General features: G+C 44.5%; 1 protein-coding gene across 9 annotated transcripts in view; it reads left to right on the top strand.

Moving 5' to 3' along the window:
- IQCH (IQ motif containing H) overlaps positions 1–18,850 on the top strand; it is an 85,178-nt gene that overhangs the window by 7,102 nt on the left and 59,226 nt on the right. For 7 of the 9 annotated variants that reach the window (XM_039369666.1, XM_039369659.1, XM_039369663.1 and 4 more), the window contains 6 exons: positions 3,516–3,635; positions 11,230–11,350; positions 12,727–12,855; positions 13,800–14,032; positions 15,706–16,257; positions 18,045–18,111. In XM_039369666.1, the coding sequence (XP_039225600.1) occupies positions 3,516–3,635; positions 11,230–11,350; positions 12,727–12,855; positions 13,800–14,032; positions 15,706–16,257; positions 18,045–18,111 (1,222 nt within the window). Of the gene's footprint in view, positions 1–2,158; positions 2,262–3,515; positions 3,636–11,229; positions 11,351–12,726; positions 12,856–13,799; positions 14,033–15,705; positions 16,258–18,044; positions 18,112–18,850 lie in introns of those variants that run through there. The other 2 variants (XM_039369664.1, XM_039369661.1) reach the window with 2 other exon arrangements.

Consider the following 18,850-nt stretch of genomic DNA (forward strand, 5'->3'; position numbering starts at 1 on the left):
ATAACTAGAGTGTTTTCTTTGACACTAAGGAGGCATAGTTCTATCCCATGGAACACATTCAGAGATATCCTTGTTGTTGTGATTACAGAACTCACTGGCAGGAAAAACATTTGGGCAGGCCAAAAAGGAACAAAATCTGATTTTTCAATTACTTCCCAAGTGACGTTCTTTACGTCTGTGACCTCAGTAAGCAAAGAATAAATTGGAGGGACCCGTTTCGGGTCATTCACTTTGAGTGAGTTATTAAAAAGAATGTTAAAGCCCAGAATTTTTAGGAGGCCTCCAGCGGGTTTGGCAGGACCATTTTTAGTTGCTGATAAAAGCAGAATTTTGCTGAACCTGCGACATACGCTGGAGAGTTCAGAATTAAGTGAAAGGTGGGATAAAGGGTGGAAAACTGCACCTCATTTCTGCTGATTTCTCCTTTTCTCCCTCACCACAAGCCACCATTCACTGTTGAAGAATAGTTTTGTTGACCTTTTAGCAAGGGGAGTTCTCATTTTAGCTGTGACTGCTGGCACAAGAGAATCTGCTGGGATTCCAGAGAGTTAGAATGCTTTATACAGAATACAGAAACACAGGGCTGGAAGGGACCCTGGAGATCTTCTAGTCCAGCCCCTGGCTCAAGCAGGAGACCCTGCACCATTTCAGACCAGTGGCTGTCCCGTCTCTTCTTAAAAGCCTCCAGTGATGGAGCACCCACAACTTCTGGAGGGAAGCGGTTCCACTAGTTAAATGTTTCCACTGTCAGGAAGCTTCTCCTCGCTTCTCTCTTTGTTTAGTTTTCATCGTGGCTTCTTGTCCTGCCTTCTGGCGCTTTGCTTTGTTTCTTCCTGGAATTTATAAACTGTTCCATTCTAAGCAGTGTGCGAGATGTGATAATAAAATACAGTTAATGTACAATAAATGTAAGGCAACATATAATTATTGTTCAACATTTATAAGCGATTCATGTAGTCCTCGTTTAGTGACTGCCCCATTGTAACAGAATGACTGCCTCATTCAGCTGCAGTGGTAATGAAAAAGTAACTTTTCAGCCAACCCAAACATTTACAACCTTCACAAGTCTGTAAAGCAAAGGAAAGCTGAAATAAAATCATAAAATTATGATTTTTCATTTAGCGACTGCTTCATTTAATGACCATGTTGCCATTCCCAATATTGTATAACACTCTTGGCACTGGGAGGCCTCTATTCGCAGCCGCCCCTTTTTTGTGAGCTCGCAGGACGTGGGAGAAGGGCTTGGAGAGGGGGAATGGGGGACACGCCGTGTAGATGGGACATGGGCAGTCCTCTACTTACAGCGTTCATTTAGTGACTGCTCGAAGTTACAACGTCACTGAAAAGGTGACTTAGGACCGTTTTTCACACTTAACAACCTTTGCAGCGCCCCCAGGGTCACGTGATCAAAATTACGATGCTGGGCAACTGGCCTGCATTTGTGACCACTTTTTGCGAACTTCCCAGTGGCTTCTGACAAGCAAAGTCAGTGGGGGAAGCCACGCTTGCCTCATGGCCAAATGATTCACTTAACAACTGTGGCAAGAAAGGTCGTAAAATGGGGCAAAAAACAACTGTCTTGTCATGGAATTTTTAGGGCCCCCTGCATATATGGCGGGAGTATGGAGGCTCCCCGAGGGTGTCAAGCGTTTGGGGCGGTTGCAACCCCCAGTTGCACCTGAGGAAGGGAGCCGGGTGGTCTGGCCTCTCGGAGGAGCTTTCCGGCTGCTTCCCCTCCTGCCCGGCTCCCAGACCACGGCCTTCGCCTTTCTAGACTTGAACATGTCACTTGAACCCGGAGCAGTTGCCATCTCTAGGAAGCGCTGACCAGAATCGGAGGGGAAAAACAGGCAGTTATTTGTGATTTTCAAATTCCAGCGAGAAGTAACTACAAATAACAGCCATGTTAAATTTGAATGACAAATGATGGATAAGATCGGATGGGGTGAAGGTAAAATGATGGGATGGGCGCTGGCCTAAGTTGGCTGGAGTGGGGCATTGTGCTTTGTGAGCTGTCTCAGAGTGATGGCCACAGTTGATTTGTGGTCCACAAGGTAGTGTTTTTTTGGGGGGATGGGACTGGGGGGCTACATTCTCCCCTGTAGAAGGGGGATCTCTGGCAGCTGCAGCATTGACCGTGTCAGCCTTAGTGTTTTATTTTTTAACAGGGACATTCTCACCCACCCACAAAGATGCAGAAGGCGACCTTATTGCGTGCAATTTGCAACGCACACCAACCCGTCCGATCTGCACATATACAGGTAGTCCTCGACCTACGACCACAATTGAGCTCAAAATCTATATTGCTAAGTGAGACATTTATGAAATGAGTTTTGCCTCAAATTACAAACTTTCGTGCCACAGTTGTTAAGTGAATCATTGCAATTGTTAAGTTACTAACCCGGTTAAGTGAATCTGGCTTCCCCATTGACTTTGCTGGTCAGAAGGTCGCCAAAGGAAGATCACGTGACCCCGGGACACCTGCGACCGGCATAACTACGAACCAGTTGCCAAGCATCTGAGTTTTGATCATGTGACCGGGGAGGCCGCAAGGGCTGTAAGTGTGAAAAAATGCCATAAATCACTTTTTTCAGTGCCGTTGTAATTTTGAACGGTCACTAAATGAACTGTTGTAAGTGAAGGGCTGCACGTAGTTGCCTTGGGTATCCGCTTGGTTTTGGAGTAGCTTCAGCTGAGATCTGCAGCCTCAGCCTGTGCTTCTTTGGGTCCTTGAACAAGGATGCCCATCACTGCAGTCCCAGACGGCCACCTTCAGGCAGAGCTGCAGAGCTGCAGAGCTTCTTGGCCTCTCAATCGAAGAAGTGGGCTTCTCTCCTGCCAGCATGAGGAGCTTGAGGGACTTGAAGCATCCAGTCTAGCCATCCAGAGACCTCCGAGGAGAACCGTCGGGTCAGTCCCCTGGGCAACGAGGAGGAGGAGGACAGCGGTGCAGGAAAGGCTCCAGGGCAGAGAGGCGTTCAGTTAGGGGAATCAGGCAAGCTGCCCTCTCCGTTGATAGGGAAATGGGCTTTTCTTAGCAGATAGCAAAGAGTTTGTTTTTTCTCCACTATGACATGATTTCCCTCTTGCATTGCTGCCCATGCTCTGCATAAAATGCGCTCCTCCAGTTGACCAGGGAAGGCATCATGCGCAGAGGCTAACAAAACTGGCAGGGATAACGTGGATAGCAAGGTGGTCGGTGTACACATTTAATAAATACAGTGGTGCCTCAGTATTCAACCCGTTAATGGTCCCAGGAGGCACAATGAGTACCAAATAATTTTTTTCCATAAGAAATAATATAGTGAGCCATAAAGCAGCTGACATCAACATGTTCTCACTTGTGCATTGAGTGCCAAACAAACAATGACTACGGGACAAACTTTTCGAGTCAAAATGCGTTGAGTGCCGAATTTGATGAGTTTCAAAGCAGTTGAGTACCAAGGTAAATAGTTCTAGACAAAACTTCCAGCATTGTTGTTGTTGTAGACAGGCTGTGTTGTGTTTCTTTACAGCACAAGCTTTCAATGATGATGAGGATTCTGTGTGACCCAAGGCACGTATACCACCGAAGCATTGTAAATCAGAACTATGGTGTCAGTTTGCCATTGGTTAATCGGAGGGAAACCGCATACGTAAGTAATCAAATAAAGTATCTCCATTGCTTTGTTTCTTGCCTCTGATTTTCTTCAGAACAGTTGAGCCTCAGCCACTCTCTTGGGCAAAACGTCCAGCTGTTTTAGGAAATTCATCATCAAAATATTTTGTGCCAGGAAAAACATTGTTGAATAGTTCCCGCATGCATCTACATCGCTTGATCTCTTTAGTTCATATCCTCCTGGTGCCTGGCTGTGGAATGTACTAATGCATTATGTTAGACAACTGTGTGTTTGAGGTGACGAATCAAAAGTTCTGATATCTGAAATAACCCCCTCCCCAAAGCAAGTCCTCAGTTGCTTGTGTGATTAACATTATTACCTTCTATATATAAACCCTCAGTGAATGTTTCAGTGAGATTCCCCACTAGGTTTTTTTTTATTCTGACCAATATTTGGATTTTATTTTACATAAATACTCTTTACATTTTAATTTATAGTTTAAATAATTTTTGTTTAAATAGTTTATGTCATTTCATTTCACTTTTTGAAGCATTTTGTATCACTGTCCTAACAAGGCCTTCCGAAGTGATTCATGCAAAAATATAACACATTGTCAGAGAACAAAAGCAGAAAGTTTTAGATCAGAGTTAGAGCTTTCAGTTTAAAAGTGCCGTGCCAAGTGGGATAAGAAGGTCCTCCCTGCCCTCAGGACATTCCTAGAAAAAGGAATTTCACAACCAAAACGTGGTTATCACAAAATAAATGTGTTGGCTCATGCAAAAGAATCCCTTGACAATGAATTCAGCCACCTGGCAGATTCAAACAAGAAGAAATGCTCTCTCAGATCTCTTGGTCTTACGATGTTTAGAGATTTGATAAATCAACTGTAATTCCTTGAAATGATTAGGAGGAGGTTATCATAAGATTGTGGGAACATACTTTAAAGCAGGGATGTCCAGTCTTGGCAATGTTGAGACCTATGGACTTCAGCTCCCAGAAGTCCCCAGCCAGCATGAATTCACAGTTAAGGATCATCACTCCTGGAATATAACATGGCTGGCTGGAGGATTCTGGGTGTTGAAGTCCACAAGTCTTAAAGTTGCCAAGGCTGGACACCCCAGCTCTAAAGAGAGCCACCTGACTGTTTTGCTTTGCAATAGCTGCAGTTTTCAAACTTTTTCTGAGGACAACACCCAGGGAGCCAGTTCTAGCGATCTGGACTGGGAATGAATATACTGCAGGAACCAATCTGGGTCAGTCACCGGGACCACAGCTTTGTCTTCCGAGTTTTTGGACTCGTGCTGAAGCCCATCCTCGGGGAACTTTTCTCTAGCAGTGTGTGTGCTTTGGACTGTTCTGTGTGTGGTATTTATATGGTGCCTGTTGTGTGTGGGTTTTTTAGATGTTTATTGGGATGCTGATGTGCTGCCAAGTGAGCGGTCAGACAAGGAGACCTGAACTCATTGGTAGCTTCACACTGCAACGAACAAGGACACACATTCAGTTTTGCAGCTACTAAGATGGTTGAACGAGCAGGCACAAAAACAGCCAGGGGTGTGAGGGGAACCTGGGAAACGGGCCCCTCATCGGTCAACAGGAGTGCCGATTTACCACCAGCTTATCAAGTACTGAGGAACAGAGGGTTGGGCAGCGCAGGGAAATGACAGCCAACAACTTAATTGCCAGCCATCAACACCCCAATCAACATCTAAAAACAGACACCATATAAATACTGCACACAGAACAGCCCAAAGCGCGCACACTGCCAGAGGGCAGTTGCCCGAAGATGGGCTCCAGCATGAGTCCGGAAGCTCGGAAGACTAAACCACTCTGGTCCAGGTGACCGACCCAGACTGGATCCTGCTGCATTATCCCAGGACACGTAGATTCGCCTTCATTCGTAATGAATATACTCGCTGTGGCTAGAGATGCCTTTTCCATGCAAGAGCCCCTATGGCACACGTACGCAGGCCCACCTGGGCCCCAGCAGGCCCTTGTGCAGAAGTGATGATCCTCAGCTGTGAACGTGAACCTCAAGAGGCGAAGGTCCCTGCCTGCTTGGTGGGGTGATCTAAGATTGGGCAGTACTCTGGCCATGACTTCATTCCAGGTTGCTAGCTCAGATCTGGTCTTCCGTAAGCAACATCACAGCACCTGTTGAACATTTTTGCAATAAATAATAGGACGAAAGAGAACTTCCAGCTGTATTGAAGCAACCTGAATGTGTCAGCCATTTGATTCTCTTTTGAAAAAGGCTAGTCAAGAATATTACTGTTACTTGATTGTATAGCTTAAAGAATTTTCTGCAGATTATATCAGTGACATTGATATAACATATATCAATATATAACGGCAATATATAACTTAGCAGCGTTTGTGAAAATATGAAATTATGTTAATTACAGGCAATGTAAATATACAAATTAACATTAATTAAACTTGAATGCAAACTAAGTTAATTGCACATAATTAGATGTATAGATTGGTGTTTGTGAATACACAAAATTCTGTTAATTACATTTGCTTAAATATGCAGATTAGCTGTGTTAATTAAAATAGCCTGCGAATTATTTTAATTGTGTGCGTCTTAAGAGTGGCCGATTAGCTGCAGGCCTCTTACCGCTTTCTCCTCCGGCAATTTCCCAGTTGCTCACCTCTGTCAAAGGGCAAAAATGCCCATTGAAACCTCCACAAAAATAAGTCTTCATAATTGCAGTGACCTCAAAGGAGCTCTCCATCATTTTCACGTTCTCAGAATTGTTGTGTAGCAGTAGACTTATACCGATGCTTGGGTCTCCACCTTCCAATAAATAAATAAATAATGCAAGATAAACTTGGCTCCTTTTCATTTATTCATGAGAAGGAATTTAATGCCTTTGCCATCCCCGAGTTTTTACGAGTCCTGCTGCCCCTTTTGCTAAGTTCCTCCCCTCGTTCTTCCTTTTGCTTTCGTCCTCTGTGAAGCTGTGGGCATCCCTCCGTGCCTGGACTCTGCCCCGCTTGTCTCTGAATTGCCTCTGCAAAGGAAAGGGGCAGCCATTTATTCTGGAAACAGTTCTCTAGTAGTAAGAACCATGGTTTTCTTTTCAGATGTACTGCGGAACGGACAAGAAGGTGTAAGATCTTGGGAAGGGGAGGGGGGGAGAAGCTTCTGTCTATGGTTTCAATTACAAAAAGGGACTAAAACCCCCAATGTTGGCATCCGGAGTGGAATCAGACTTAAACAAATTGATGTTCTACCGCGGTAATTTGCAGCACATTTGCTGCATTTATAACAAACGTAACAGAAGACAACGACAAATTAATAAACTGTCCTTTTCCCCAAATATAAGAGAAGTAATAATTGGTGAGATCGGGTTAAGTGAGCAGATGACTGCACGCAGTTTCCTCTCCACCTAGAAATGGGAACGTGAAGGTCACCTCTATCCCGGATGACAAACCGAGAGCATTCTGTTGGTAAACAAATTAATCTTTGGAAAGGTCACCATTTGTTTTACATTTTGCATCCAGTCCTTGTCATCTGGAATCCAAGATTGACTGTCACTCCGCAAGGTGGAGGGGAGCCGAGGCTGCTCCTCTCCATATCAGCATTCTTGGAAGGAACGCCACGCCTGATTGAGATGCTATGGGCTGCTGGCTTACAGCTGTCGCTGGACAAGGAGGCAGGCCCACCCGGAATTCCAATCAGCCCAGCTGTCCGATCCTGCTCGGCACCGGCTGGCCTCTTGCCCACCAGTAAGATGCGCAGCAGTTTGTGCCAGCTATTTCCCGGCTCCCTCCCTTCTGCCTTTGAAAGGCATGCCGGCCGGCCACACATCTCATCTTGGCCACCCACCTGGTGCGGTAATTTGAGGCAGGTCGGCTGGAAGGACAACCTAGAAGAGGCTTTCGATTAGAAAGGCTTCCCTGAGAGTCTAAATGGGCTTTGATTCTAAAATGGGAGAACTGGGGCTTTGGACGGTTGAACGGTTAACAGAAGGAACTGCAAAGTTTCTTGCTCAAAAGTCTAGGCTGCCTTGAGCCAACTTTCCAACCTCTCCTCACTAATCAGAGGGAGGCTGGTAGCAACTTTTCAGGCTGACAAATTTAATGGAAAGTCATACGCTTTTGTCAGCCATGCTTGCTTCATCCGATGCACAGAGTAGCTAGACTGGTGTTGGATTGAAATTGGGAGGGAGGCTGGGTTGGGGGTGGGGGGAGATACAGATGCCGGCTACCTGAGAGACAAATTGCAAGTGTCTTTTCAATTGGCAATTGTAATGTGCTGAATGCCTGTTGTGTTTGTTGAGCTGGCCTGAAACCATTTGAGGTATGTAAGTTCACCATCTCTCCGCTCAATTGTGCCTGTAAAATTTCTTTGTTCCAAAAGAGCTACTTTGAAATCTTTAATGGACCTCTTGGGAAATTAAAATCCTCGGATACCACTTTGTCCTAGTTTTGAGCCTTTGTGCTAGATTTGTGTCCATTAACTCTTTTGCATACAGTCTGCCATGTTTGTCCTGCATGGAATCCAAAGGGGCGTTGCTGGCAGATCACGGCAGGGTTCACCTTAGAGAAAGGGTTGTGGAAGGACCCCTCATCTGGGGAGGCCTCTGGCAGGACTGGGGGTGCAAATGCAGAGGCAAAGTCGGTCCCTGGCTTTTTCTCCCTTCTCCACCTCCTTCCAACTGAAAAGTGTAATAGTTTAGCCTCTCCATACATCGGATGTCATGAGCAGTATGCAAAAACAGCGAAGGGAAGGAAAGGGGATTCTTTATTGGCCAAGTGTGATCAGACACACAAGAAATTTGTCTCCTATAAGTTAGTTACAATCATTAATCATAAGTTACAAATAATAATTCATAAATCATAAGAAAATAATAGAAGATAGGAAAGATGAGATGATATGAAAAGATGAGACTAGACAGCGCTGTGGGAATTAAGTGTTCAGAAGAGTGATGGCACGGGGAAAAAACTTTGTGTCTTATTATATACAATGCATATCCCTATTAATAACATTTGTTATCTGAAAAAGACCTACAGGTAGTCTTCAGGTAGAAACTTGGTCTTTAAGTGAGGCAGTCACTAAGTGAAAATCCCACCGGGTTTATGATTTGACTTCAGATTTCCTTTGTTTACAGACCTGCAAAGGTCATAAATGTGAGGCTTGATTGCAAAGTTACTTTTTCATCACTGTTGTTGGTCACTAAACAAGAGTTGCTGAATGAGAGCTATCTGTATTGAACTCTTGATTTTTGGCTGTCGTAGACTAATATGGCTCTCCTACTAATATTAGCCTGCTCTGTGGTGATTTGGAGGAAATTGATAATTTATGTGGAGTGCTAAGTATCTTGGGAAGGTACCAGATGCTTAAGTCAGCAAATGGAGAGAAGTAGAAATAGTTTCTTAAGTGGTTAAGTTTATATTAAATGCTTCTGTATATTCATATTTTGCATTCCTTTTGTATTGAATAGCTTCCATGCCCACAATTAAAAATCTTTTCACATGAAGTGACAAAATTAAGTGTCTTTTTTTCCCCCTAAAAAAACATAAAATAGTTGAAGGGTTTCATCACAGATGGGAAGGGTTTTTGTTTTTGTTGGCTGGCTTTCTGGCAGGGGTGATATATTTTCCATGTGTCCATAATTTTGCAGAATCATTTCCACGGGCCACTAGTAATATGAAGCTATCATCCAGCTAATTTATCAGTGTCGCTAAAGAGTAGTAACTGAAACAGCCTTGCATCTGGAGCCAAATGTTCTGCTTCTGTTCCGTCCTCAGAATCAATCTGATTCTAGAGAAAACTTGTTGGTGAGTTGCTCAGCTGTGAACGTCGAATGTGAACAATGAAACGGTCTCTGGTGTGTGCACATCCGGTGTCCATTTGCTGTTCTGCAATCTGCTGGTTGCCTCCTTCACTTCCTAAAGTTGTTTTGCCTCAGTTCTGTTCTGTTCCTAACAAAAGGAAAACAATGAAATGCAAAAAACCCTTTTTTAAAAAAAAACTGTTTGTTTTAAATTGAACCATAGAAAAATAACCATATTGATTGGGACATTTTTATCCACAAGAGAAATGCACTTCAAAAAAACTAATAGAATTCTTTTGTCTCATGCCTCAAGTTAATTATACAGAGAATTGCTTGAGATAAAGAGAAAATACTTCTGCAGCACATTTCAGGCATATTATGCAGAGTAAATGTTTGCCGGCAGCCCAAATTAAGATCTCTGTTCTAACCTTTGAAAATTGTGTTCTGATGTAATGTTTCTCTTCACCAAAATGTTTTCACGATATTAGACATGTCCAATTCATTGCCTGAAAATGAGTCATTTGCTTCAGCGTTACAGCAGTGTTTATCCTGTGAGCAGGATGCCTGATTTTGTCCAGCTCTTCCTTTTTGGTAGAGGCATCTGAGGCCCTCCATGTGATCTGCCAGCTCCAAAATGGATGATTCCTTGCAGCCAGACCTTTTGGGAAGAAATCTACAGTAGAACCATTCCCGTGATGGCCGACATCATGTTAGGATGGACTTGGGAGATATGCCTTTGGATTGTCAGTTAACTGTACATTTATTGTTGGAACCAAAAAGTAGGCATAGCCTTGTATTTATTTTAGCTTCCTCTTGAGGAATACTGGTCTCTCGGGTTATATATTAGGCATGTGTTACTATAGTAAGCTTAGCAAAGGTTTCTAACAAAAAGGACCTTTTTTGGTAAGTCCAAAACAAATGTAAAAAAAAAAAATTATTTATACCAGCTGCTGAGTGAAGAGGCCAAACTGCCAACAAATAATAAAGCAAAGGCAGAACGATTCAACTTCTAATTTAACAGAATAACAGACCTGGAAGGGAGCCGGAAGATCTTCTAGTCCAACCCCCTTGCTCAAGCAGGAGACCTTACACCGTTTCAGACAAGTGGCTGTCCAGTCTCTTCTTGAAAACCTCGAGTGATGGAGCACCCACAACTTCTGAAGGCAAACTGCTCCACTGGTTAATTGTCCTCACTGTTAGGAAATTTCTCTTGAATTCCAGGTTGCTTCTCTCCTTGATTAGTTTCCATCCATTGTTACTTGTCTTGCTTTTTGGTGCTTTGGAAAATAGGTTGCCCCCCCCCCCTTCTTTGTTGCAGCCCCTCAAATATTGTTATTATGTTGCCTCCTAGAATCAAGACCAACATCTATTTAATTTTTATTCTTCTGAAACAGTGCTGTAAATTGAGAACTGAAGAAGAGATTTTGCAACTAATGAAACAGAAGTACAAAAAGTTATTTATCCTGCTGCAATCTTGGTACTCTAGGCAATTAATGAGGTATTCTTCATGAAGTAGTGAATAAGCAGCAAATTTTTGCAACTACGTTTAATAGTGTGATGAGCATTTATATGCACAACTGACTTTTACCAAACCATCATGAGATCTTAAAAAAAAAGAGTTTGGATTACAAGAATGTGACCTTGATTATTCAGATTTTTCTACAGATTTAAATATATTTAAATTACCTGAATTGCTGGTAGAACCCCATAGTATATTGCACATTCCTAAGCCATGAAACCTTCCAAATTATATTTTATTGTCTAAAAAATCTTCTTGGACATAAGTGGTCCATACAATCAACAGATTTGCAGTTGAAAGAGGAAATGTTTTTCTCTTTATTTAGGCACCGACGCAAAAGATTGCAAAAGGTGTGACAGGCAACAACCTTTCTGTAGCACCACCATCCTCCCGTTTGAACAACATTCGCTCTGCCGTGCCTATTTCTGAGAAGGATGCAGAGAAAGGTCAGTCATGGTCACTTCATTCTGCGGGGCCCCTTCGCTGTCTTTGCCTTTGCAAATACAACAGATTGGCCAGGGAGACAGTTGGCTGGCCACTAGCTATACCTAGAACACAGAATAATAGGGTTGGAAGGAACCTTGGAGGTCTTCTCTCCAACTGCCTGCTCAAGCAGGAGCCCCGTTCCCTTCTGGCTAAGCGGCTGTCCGGTCTCTTCTGCAAAGCCTCCAGGGATGGAGCGTCCATGGCTTCCGGTGGCAAAAGCTGTTCCACCAATCGATTGTCCTCACTGTCAGGCAATGTCTCCTTATGGGTAGTCCTTGACTTATAGCCACAACTGAGCCCAGAATTTTTGTTTGCTAAGTGAAACCTTTGTTCAGTGAGTTTTGCCCCCATTTTACAACCTTTCTTGCCACGGTCGTTAAGTGAATTATTCAACTTTCAAGTGCGTAATGTGGCTGTGAACGGATTCTGCCTTCCCCACTGACTTTGCTTGTCGGAAGGTCACAAAAGGTGGTTGCAGGATACCGGAAGTGTCAAAAATATGAGCCTTGTGTCCGAATTCTGATCACGTGACCGCACGGATGCTGCAGCGGCCATAAGCATGAAAAATGGTCGTAAGTCGCTTTTTTCAGGGCTGTTATAACTTTGGTCACTAAACAAACTGTTGTAAGTCGAGGACTGCCTCTATTTCCAGGTTGGATCTCCATCCGACGCTTCTTGTCCTGCCCTCCGGCGCTGGGGAGAAAAGAATGGGCCCCCTCAGGTACAGGCAGTCCTCAACCTACAGCAGTTCGCTTAGTGACCATTCAGAGTTACAATGGCACTGAAGAAAGTGACTTATGACCGTTTTTCATGACCATTGCAGCATCCCCAGGGTCGCAAGTTTTACATTCGGATGCTGGGCAACTGACTCATATTTATGACGGTCGCAGTGTCCTGGGGGTCATGTGATCCCCTTTTGTGACCTTCTGACAAGTAAAGTCAGTGGGGAAGCCAGATTCACTTAACAACCGTGTTACTCACTTAAGGACTGCAGTGATTCTGTCAGGAGCCCAAAACCCTCCTCCCTTTAAGATTCACGTAACAACTGCGGCAAGAAAGGTGGTAAAAAGGGGCAAAACTCACTTAATACGTTTCTCCCTTAGCGACATAAATTTTGGGCTCCATTGTGGTTGTAAGTCGAGGACCACCTGTACGGGAAGACGGTGTCATTTCACCTTCTGCCGGCTTGTCCTAACTGTCAGCTACTCTTTCAGACACACCCTCTCCGGTTCCGCCTTCGCTCCATCGGCTCTCTGAGCTGTTTGTAAGTCAAAAACGTTAGACTGGCCAAGTAAGTTGCCCTTGAAGTAATCTGTGATGCCTCGTCTCTTCCTAGGCATCCTAAATCTAATTGAAAGAGGACTGATCCCACGTGCTGCTAGGATTACTCTAGAGAAGCCACCCATTCTGCCAAAACCTGTTCCTCTCCATGAATTTCAGACGAAGCACAAGAAGGTTGATGCAGGTAGGTTCAGGCAAGCAGGTGCCTCCCATGGTGCAAAGGCAAACACCTACTACCATTGGGTAATGTGCCAAGGCACCTTTCTTATCCTCAGGAATTTAAAAATTTAAAACTCGAAAGCACAAAACTCAGTAGTGCATCTTTTAACAGAACAACTGAGTTGGAAGGGACCTTGGAGGTCTTCTAGTCCAGCCCCCTGCTCGAGCAGGAGGACCTATACCATCTCAGACAAGTGAATGTCTAGCTCTAGCCTCTTCTTAAAAAATTCCTGGGATGAAGCACCCACAACATCTGGAGGCAAGCTGTTCCACTGGTTAATTGTCCTCACCGTCAGGAAATTTCTCCTTAATTTCAGGTTGCTTTTCTCCTTGGTCAGTTTCCATCCGTTGTTTCTTGTCCTGCCCTCTGGTGCTTTGGAGAATAAGTTGACTCCCTTGTCTTTGTAGGAGCCCCTGCTATCATGTTTTATACTAGTGGAACAGCTTGCCTTCAGATGTTGTGGGTGCTTCCTCCCTGGAGGTTTTAAGAAGAGACTGGACAGTCACTTGTCTGAAATGGAATAGGGCACAGGTGTCAAACTTGATCACGTCACATGATGTATCGTGATGTTTTTTGCCTTTGCAGAGCCAGGGTGGGTGTGGCCTGCGCTTGACGCATCCGGCCTGCTGGCTGCCAATTTGACACCCCAGGTATGGCGTCCTCCTGCTTGAGCAGGGGGCTGGACTAGAAGACCTCCAATGTCCCTTCCAGCTCTATTCTAATTCTAATTCTAATCTGTTGATTGACTACTATTGTGGGTTTGTTCGTTGTTTAATGTAGGCAAAAAATAGATCCGATCTCAGTTCAATGTGGCTTTTGGGGTGACAGAATTATATGTTTGAGGATTTTGAGCACCCTGACCTTTTCTTTTCCTGGAAGCTTTTCAAAGCCCCTTATCTGTGCCATAGATGGGGCTCGGCAGACTGAGAAGGTAGAAGCAGCTCCTCTCCCATCCCAGAAGCCCTCCCAGGTCTCTGAGTACGCAGCAGAAGGCGGAAAGGAGAAGAAAGGAACCAAGGGGAGCATCGCTCCACCACCCTCCTGCATCTCCGTCATTTCCTCCAAGAGACTCAAACAGCAGCAGCTGCTTCAGGCAATGAGACTGAGGCGGTCAGCCAGCCCTTCGGTTTCTTTGGCAAAGGTATGAGAGTCCCATGTGAAGCCTTGATAGGCCGACTTCCTGCGGCTACACACGTGCCAAGTTTTATGTAACTTCAGATATTACATACATTTTAGATATCATTGCATTTTTTATCATTTTTAGATATTACCACATACTATACAATTCTAGATCCTACCACATTTACATCTTAATCAGAGATCGTTTGGGGTTTTAATCACGGATTCTAATCAGGTTGTTTTATAGATGTAGACCAGTGACCGCTCAAAGTTACAGCAGTGCTGAAAAAAATAGCTTTACAGCCATTTACAACCTTCCCAGTGCCCCTCAGTCACGTGATCCCCATTGCAATCACAGATCACATTATCCATGCCTGACCTGTTTTTTTCCCCCTTGCAGAGCAGAGAAACTGGACTCTCTCTTGCAATGTTGCAATCTCTTCTTCTCCTCTTCCTAGGCATCCTAAATCTAATTGAAACAGGACTAATCCCACATGCTGCTAGGATTACTCTAGAGAAGCCACCCATTTTGCCTTTCCAAACTTCTTTCTGGAGGGGAGAACAGTCAGGGAAAGGAGATATTTCCTGCAGAAATCATTGCTTTTTTATCTATCCCCCCAGAGCAGAGAGAGTGGAGAGGAAGGGATCTCAAGAGAATAAGCTGTTTGCATTGCATGCCCATAGCTCCCAGTCCAGTCTGCAGTGTGATCACATTGCTTTTGATAGCAATAACACTTAGACTTATATATCCCTTCACAGTACTTTACAGCCTTCTCTAAGCTGTTTACATAGTCAGCATATTGCCCCCAACAGTCTGGCTTCTCATTTTACCAACCTCAGAAGGATGGAAGGCTGAGGCAACCTTGAGCCGGTCAGGATCGAACTTCTGGCAGTGAGCATTTTAACCACTGTGCCAGCATGGCACTTGTTATCACAGAGAACGAGATTGACTTATTCTCCAAAGCACCTGAAGGCATTATAAGATTGGTCTCTAAAGAGAGAGCCAGCCTAGAAGTAGGGAGAAATTTTCTTATACTGAGAACATTAATTGGTATAGCATAGCTTGCCTCCTGGAGTTGGGTGTGCTCCATTGCTGAAGGTTTTCAAGAATAGAGTGGACGGCAGTTTGAACCGGATGGTATAAGGTCTTTTGCCTTGGGCAGGAGGTAAGACTAGAAGACCCATTTTTGCTTCAGTGCCCCACCAAAATGAGCTACAGATAGTTTTCAACTTACAACTATTTGTTTAGTGACCGTTCAAAGTTAAAACGGCTCTGGAAAAAGTGTCTTATGATCATTTTTCAGACTTACAACCATTGCAACATCCCCATAGTCACATGATCAAACTTCAGACGCTTGGAAACTGGCATTTATTTATGACCTGTTGCCGCGTCCCAGGGTCACGTGATCCCCTTTGGTGACCTTCTGATAAGCAAAGTCAGTGGGGAAGCCAGATTCACTTAACAACCGTGTGAATAACTCCACAACTGCAACGATTCACTGATCAACTGTGGCAAGAAAGGTCGTAAAATGGGGCAAAATACACTTAACAATTGTCTCACTTAGCAACAGAAACGTTGGACTCAATTGTGATTGTAAGTCGAGGACTACCTGTACCTGAGAAGACAGCCTATCTCAACTGCCCAGGGGGGGGGGCTTTTCCATATCAGTTTCTCTGCCTTCTCTCTCTCTTTAGACCCCGGAGACAATGCCTCCGGAGACATTCAAGAAGGTGGCTTTTGAGTTCGAAATCCCTGTTTGCAACGGTGTCATTGACTACGCAGCCTCCGACCTGGTTCAGTTCAAGCAGTACTGCTGTCTGCTCTGGGGAAGCATCTTCTCCTTCCTGCAGCAAGTGGAGACTCTGACAAAGGACTATGCCGTTCCTTTGGCCATTGTCACGGGGAAGAAAGTGATGGACCTCATCCCGGATTTTGAGCTCAGCCAGAGAGCAGTCCGGGAGGAAATCCTCTCGGTCTTAAAGAACATTTCCACTGTTCAGAAATTCCTAAAACAGCCTGGCCGGAGATACAAAGGCCAAAATGGAACCGAAAAGGCAGCCACCAAGATCCAGGCAACGTGGAGGTGCTACAGACTGAGAACTTCCTACATTGGATTCAGGCACCGGCAGTGGGCCTCGGGCATCATTGCCATTTCCTGGCTGATCCACGCCCACTTGCAGCGGGTCCGAAAGTCCCTGAAGGAATCGCGGCAGAGACACCTGGAGAACTTCCACCTCAGGACCAAGGTAGTTGCTTGGCCCCTTCATCTCGGCATCCGTGCCCAATGAATGCCATCAAATGTCCCTCCCCCCCATTTAACTCTCTTGTCCAAGCATATTTTACGCTTCATTAAATGTGCAGCCTTTGCTGCCTACAGTCTGCCTCCCCCCCTCCCCCAAACAACTGCTACTTTTGCTTTGCAGTGTGAAATTGGGAAAACAAAATCCCTCTGATTTGACTTGGGTCCTTCTCGTCAAAAAAGTATTTGGTGGGTTTGGAATAGACCACTTTTGATTGTATTTAGCAGTGCGCTTCTTAAGAGTTGCTTTCAGGAATAGCTTCTTTTTAGTTTTTCTGACTTCAGGTTCAAAAAACACAACACAGAAGGAGGGGGGGCGGTGAGACAGGGGGAGCACCTTAATAGCCAGACTGTTGTTTCTGGAAATAGTAACGGTCGGTGTACCTGTCAACTCCCCAGCTTCTGCCAATGCCAAGCCCTGGACATCATTTACCCCTCGTCTCCTTCCCTGCCTCTGTCCTCTCCTTCCAATTTTACTCAATACCTGTACAGTACTATCATACCTTCAGTTTTACCTGTACATTATTTTTATTTTTCATGCCATTTATAGCCTGCTTTTCCCAGTCAGGTAACTAGAATAGAGCTGGAAGGGACCTTGGAGGTCTTCTAGTCCAGCCCCCCTCTCAAGCAGTAAGAATAAAGAATTCTATTAGTAAGAATTAGATCCAGTATAGCTTTACTTCTAGTTCCGTCCTCCACCTTTTGGATGACCTAGATGTTAGCTAGGTTGGTTAGGAATCTGTTTGATCTCCCACTCGCTGCAGAGTTTGTCTCCCAGCTAATAACTGGGTAGTTGAAGTCTCCCATTACTATTGTGGTATGCTTCCTATATACGTTTGCTATCTGGTTGGCAAAGAGTCCATCTATTTCTTCTGATTGGTTGGGTGGCTTGTAGTCTACCTCTATGACAATGTCACTTTTTCCCCCTTTTATATACATTCTGGAGGGATTTTATCTTGGATCAAAGGGTCTAACAGAAGTTTTTAAAGGAAACTCCCAGGATGCTGTAAGTTGAGGTCCACACATCTTAAAAGTGGCTGAGGTTGAGCAACTCTGCCTGAGGGTTTTAAAGGCCAGCACTTCTAGCAATGTCCAGTAAGCCAGCTCTTTCAGTTGTTAGCATCCCAGCTGCTGCATTTCGCATCTGTGGAAATGTCAGGGTTCAAGGGCAGCTCCACACAGAGCACACTGCGGTAGTCAAGATGGTGTAGTCAGGGCATGGATTCCGTGTTCCAGAGAGACCATTTGGTGAGGCCCTGCCTCCTCCAGCAGCAAATGCGACATCATCTTCCCGCCTCCTCTTCTTTGTGGTCCCTCCCCCCTTCTTTTACTTTGCAACGCAATACCATGCACTTGATTTATGGCCCACAAAAACAATCTCCCTCGCCTCTGTGGCAGTCACTACTTTGTCAGAAAGTACTTAAATTTGCAGACAAGCTTTTAATTAGTGCTCACCATTTCATTTATGTTTGCTTCCTCTCTTTTTTTCATTCATATTCTGTTAATTAAGTGATCAGCCTCTAATCTTCCCCTGCCAGTAGCTTCATGTAGCCATCTAATTAAATTAATTGGGGAAGATGTTTTAAGTATGTGATTAAATCAATTAATATAATTTATGCCTGGCTTAACTGTACAGTGGGAAAAAAAGAGGAGGGGGAACAGCTGAAGTTTGACTGGGTTGCATCCGCGGCAGGTCCCTCCTGTCACTGATCAATGCCTTTTCTTGCTTTTTAGCATCTGGCCGCCAACTGGAATCGCATCAGGAGCTCTAGGAGGACGATTATCCACATCCCATCGTTAGGTAGAAGGCTTTTGTCTCTGGGTCTATCAGCAACCCCTATTACACACCGCATTATGACTCCTTGATTGAGTTCAAGGAAGGCCTTGTTTTATTCAAATTGGTCTCGGCAGGAAAATGTTGTCGACATGATGAGAGTAATAACGGAGGGCCTTCACTTGAAACGGCGACGTTTAATTTGGGGATTAAGCAAATAAAGTCATTATGTAGGGGCCGCTATTCAGCAGAGAGGTGATTTGCAGTAATTCGCTTCCCTCTGTATGAAATGAACTAAAAAGTTGTATTGTCTCCCCCTCCCACCCCCTTTTTCTTCCTTCTCTGCCGCCCTCCTCTTAGAAATCCCCCCCCCCCTGCCACCCAGACAGGGTTTCTGCAAGCCTTCCACAAGGAGGAGATGTGGGGGTTTGCTGGCTTGGGTGCTGTTGCACCCTAAGCCAGGATGCTGCTTGCACCCTGCTTTTAATCAAATGTGCAGTCAAAATGATAAGCCACATTCTCTGAAATTATTTAGTTCTAATTACGAGCAGATGGGAAGGTTTATTTGCACCTTGGGCGCCTCAGCAAAAGGAAATGCTGTGGTGAACAAGAATAATTAAGAAGTTGAATAGTGGGGTGGATTTTTTGTGTGTGTGCTTAAATAATCTGCAGCTCCATGTTAATTAGCACTCGGGTAATTATTTAATTACATTTATGAATTGGGGGGCTTAAGAGTCATTTCCCTGTACAGCAGTGGGGATTTCTT

Source organism: Crotalus tigris, unplaced genomic scaffold (genome assembly GCF_016545835.1).
Source record: "Crotalus tigris isolate CLP2741 ecotype Arizona unplaced genomic scaffold, ASM1654583v1 scf7180000021179.819088, whole genome shotgun sequence".
NCBI classification, from domain to species: domain Eukaryota; kingdom Metazoa; phylum Chordata; class Lepidosauria; order Squamata; family Viperidae; genus Crotalus; species Crotalus tigris.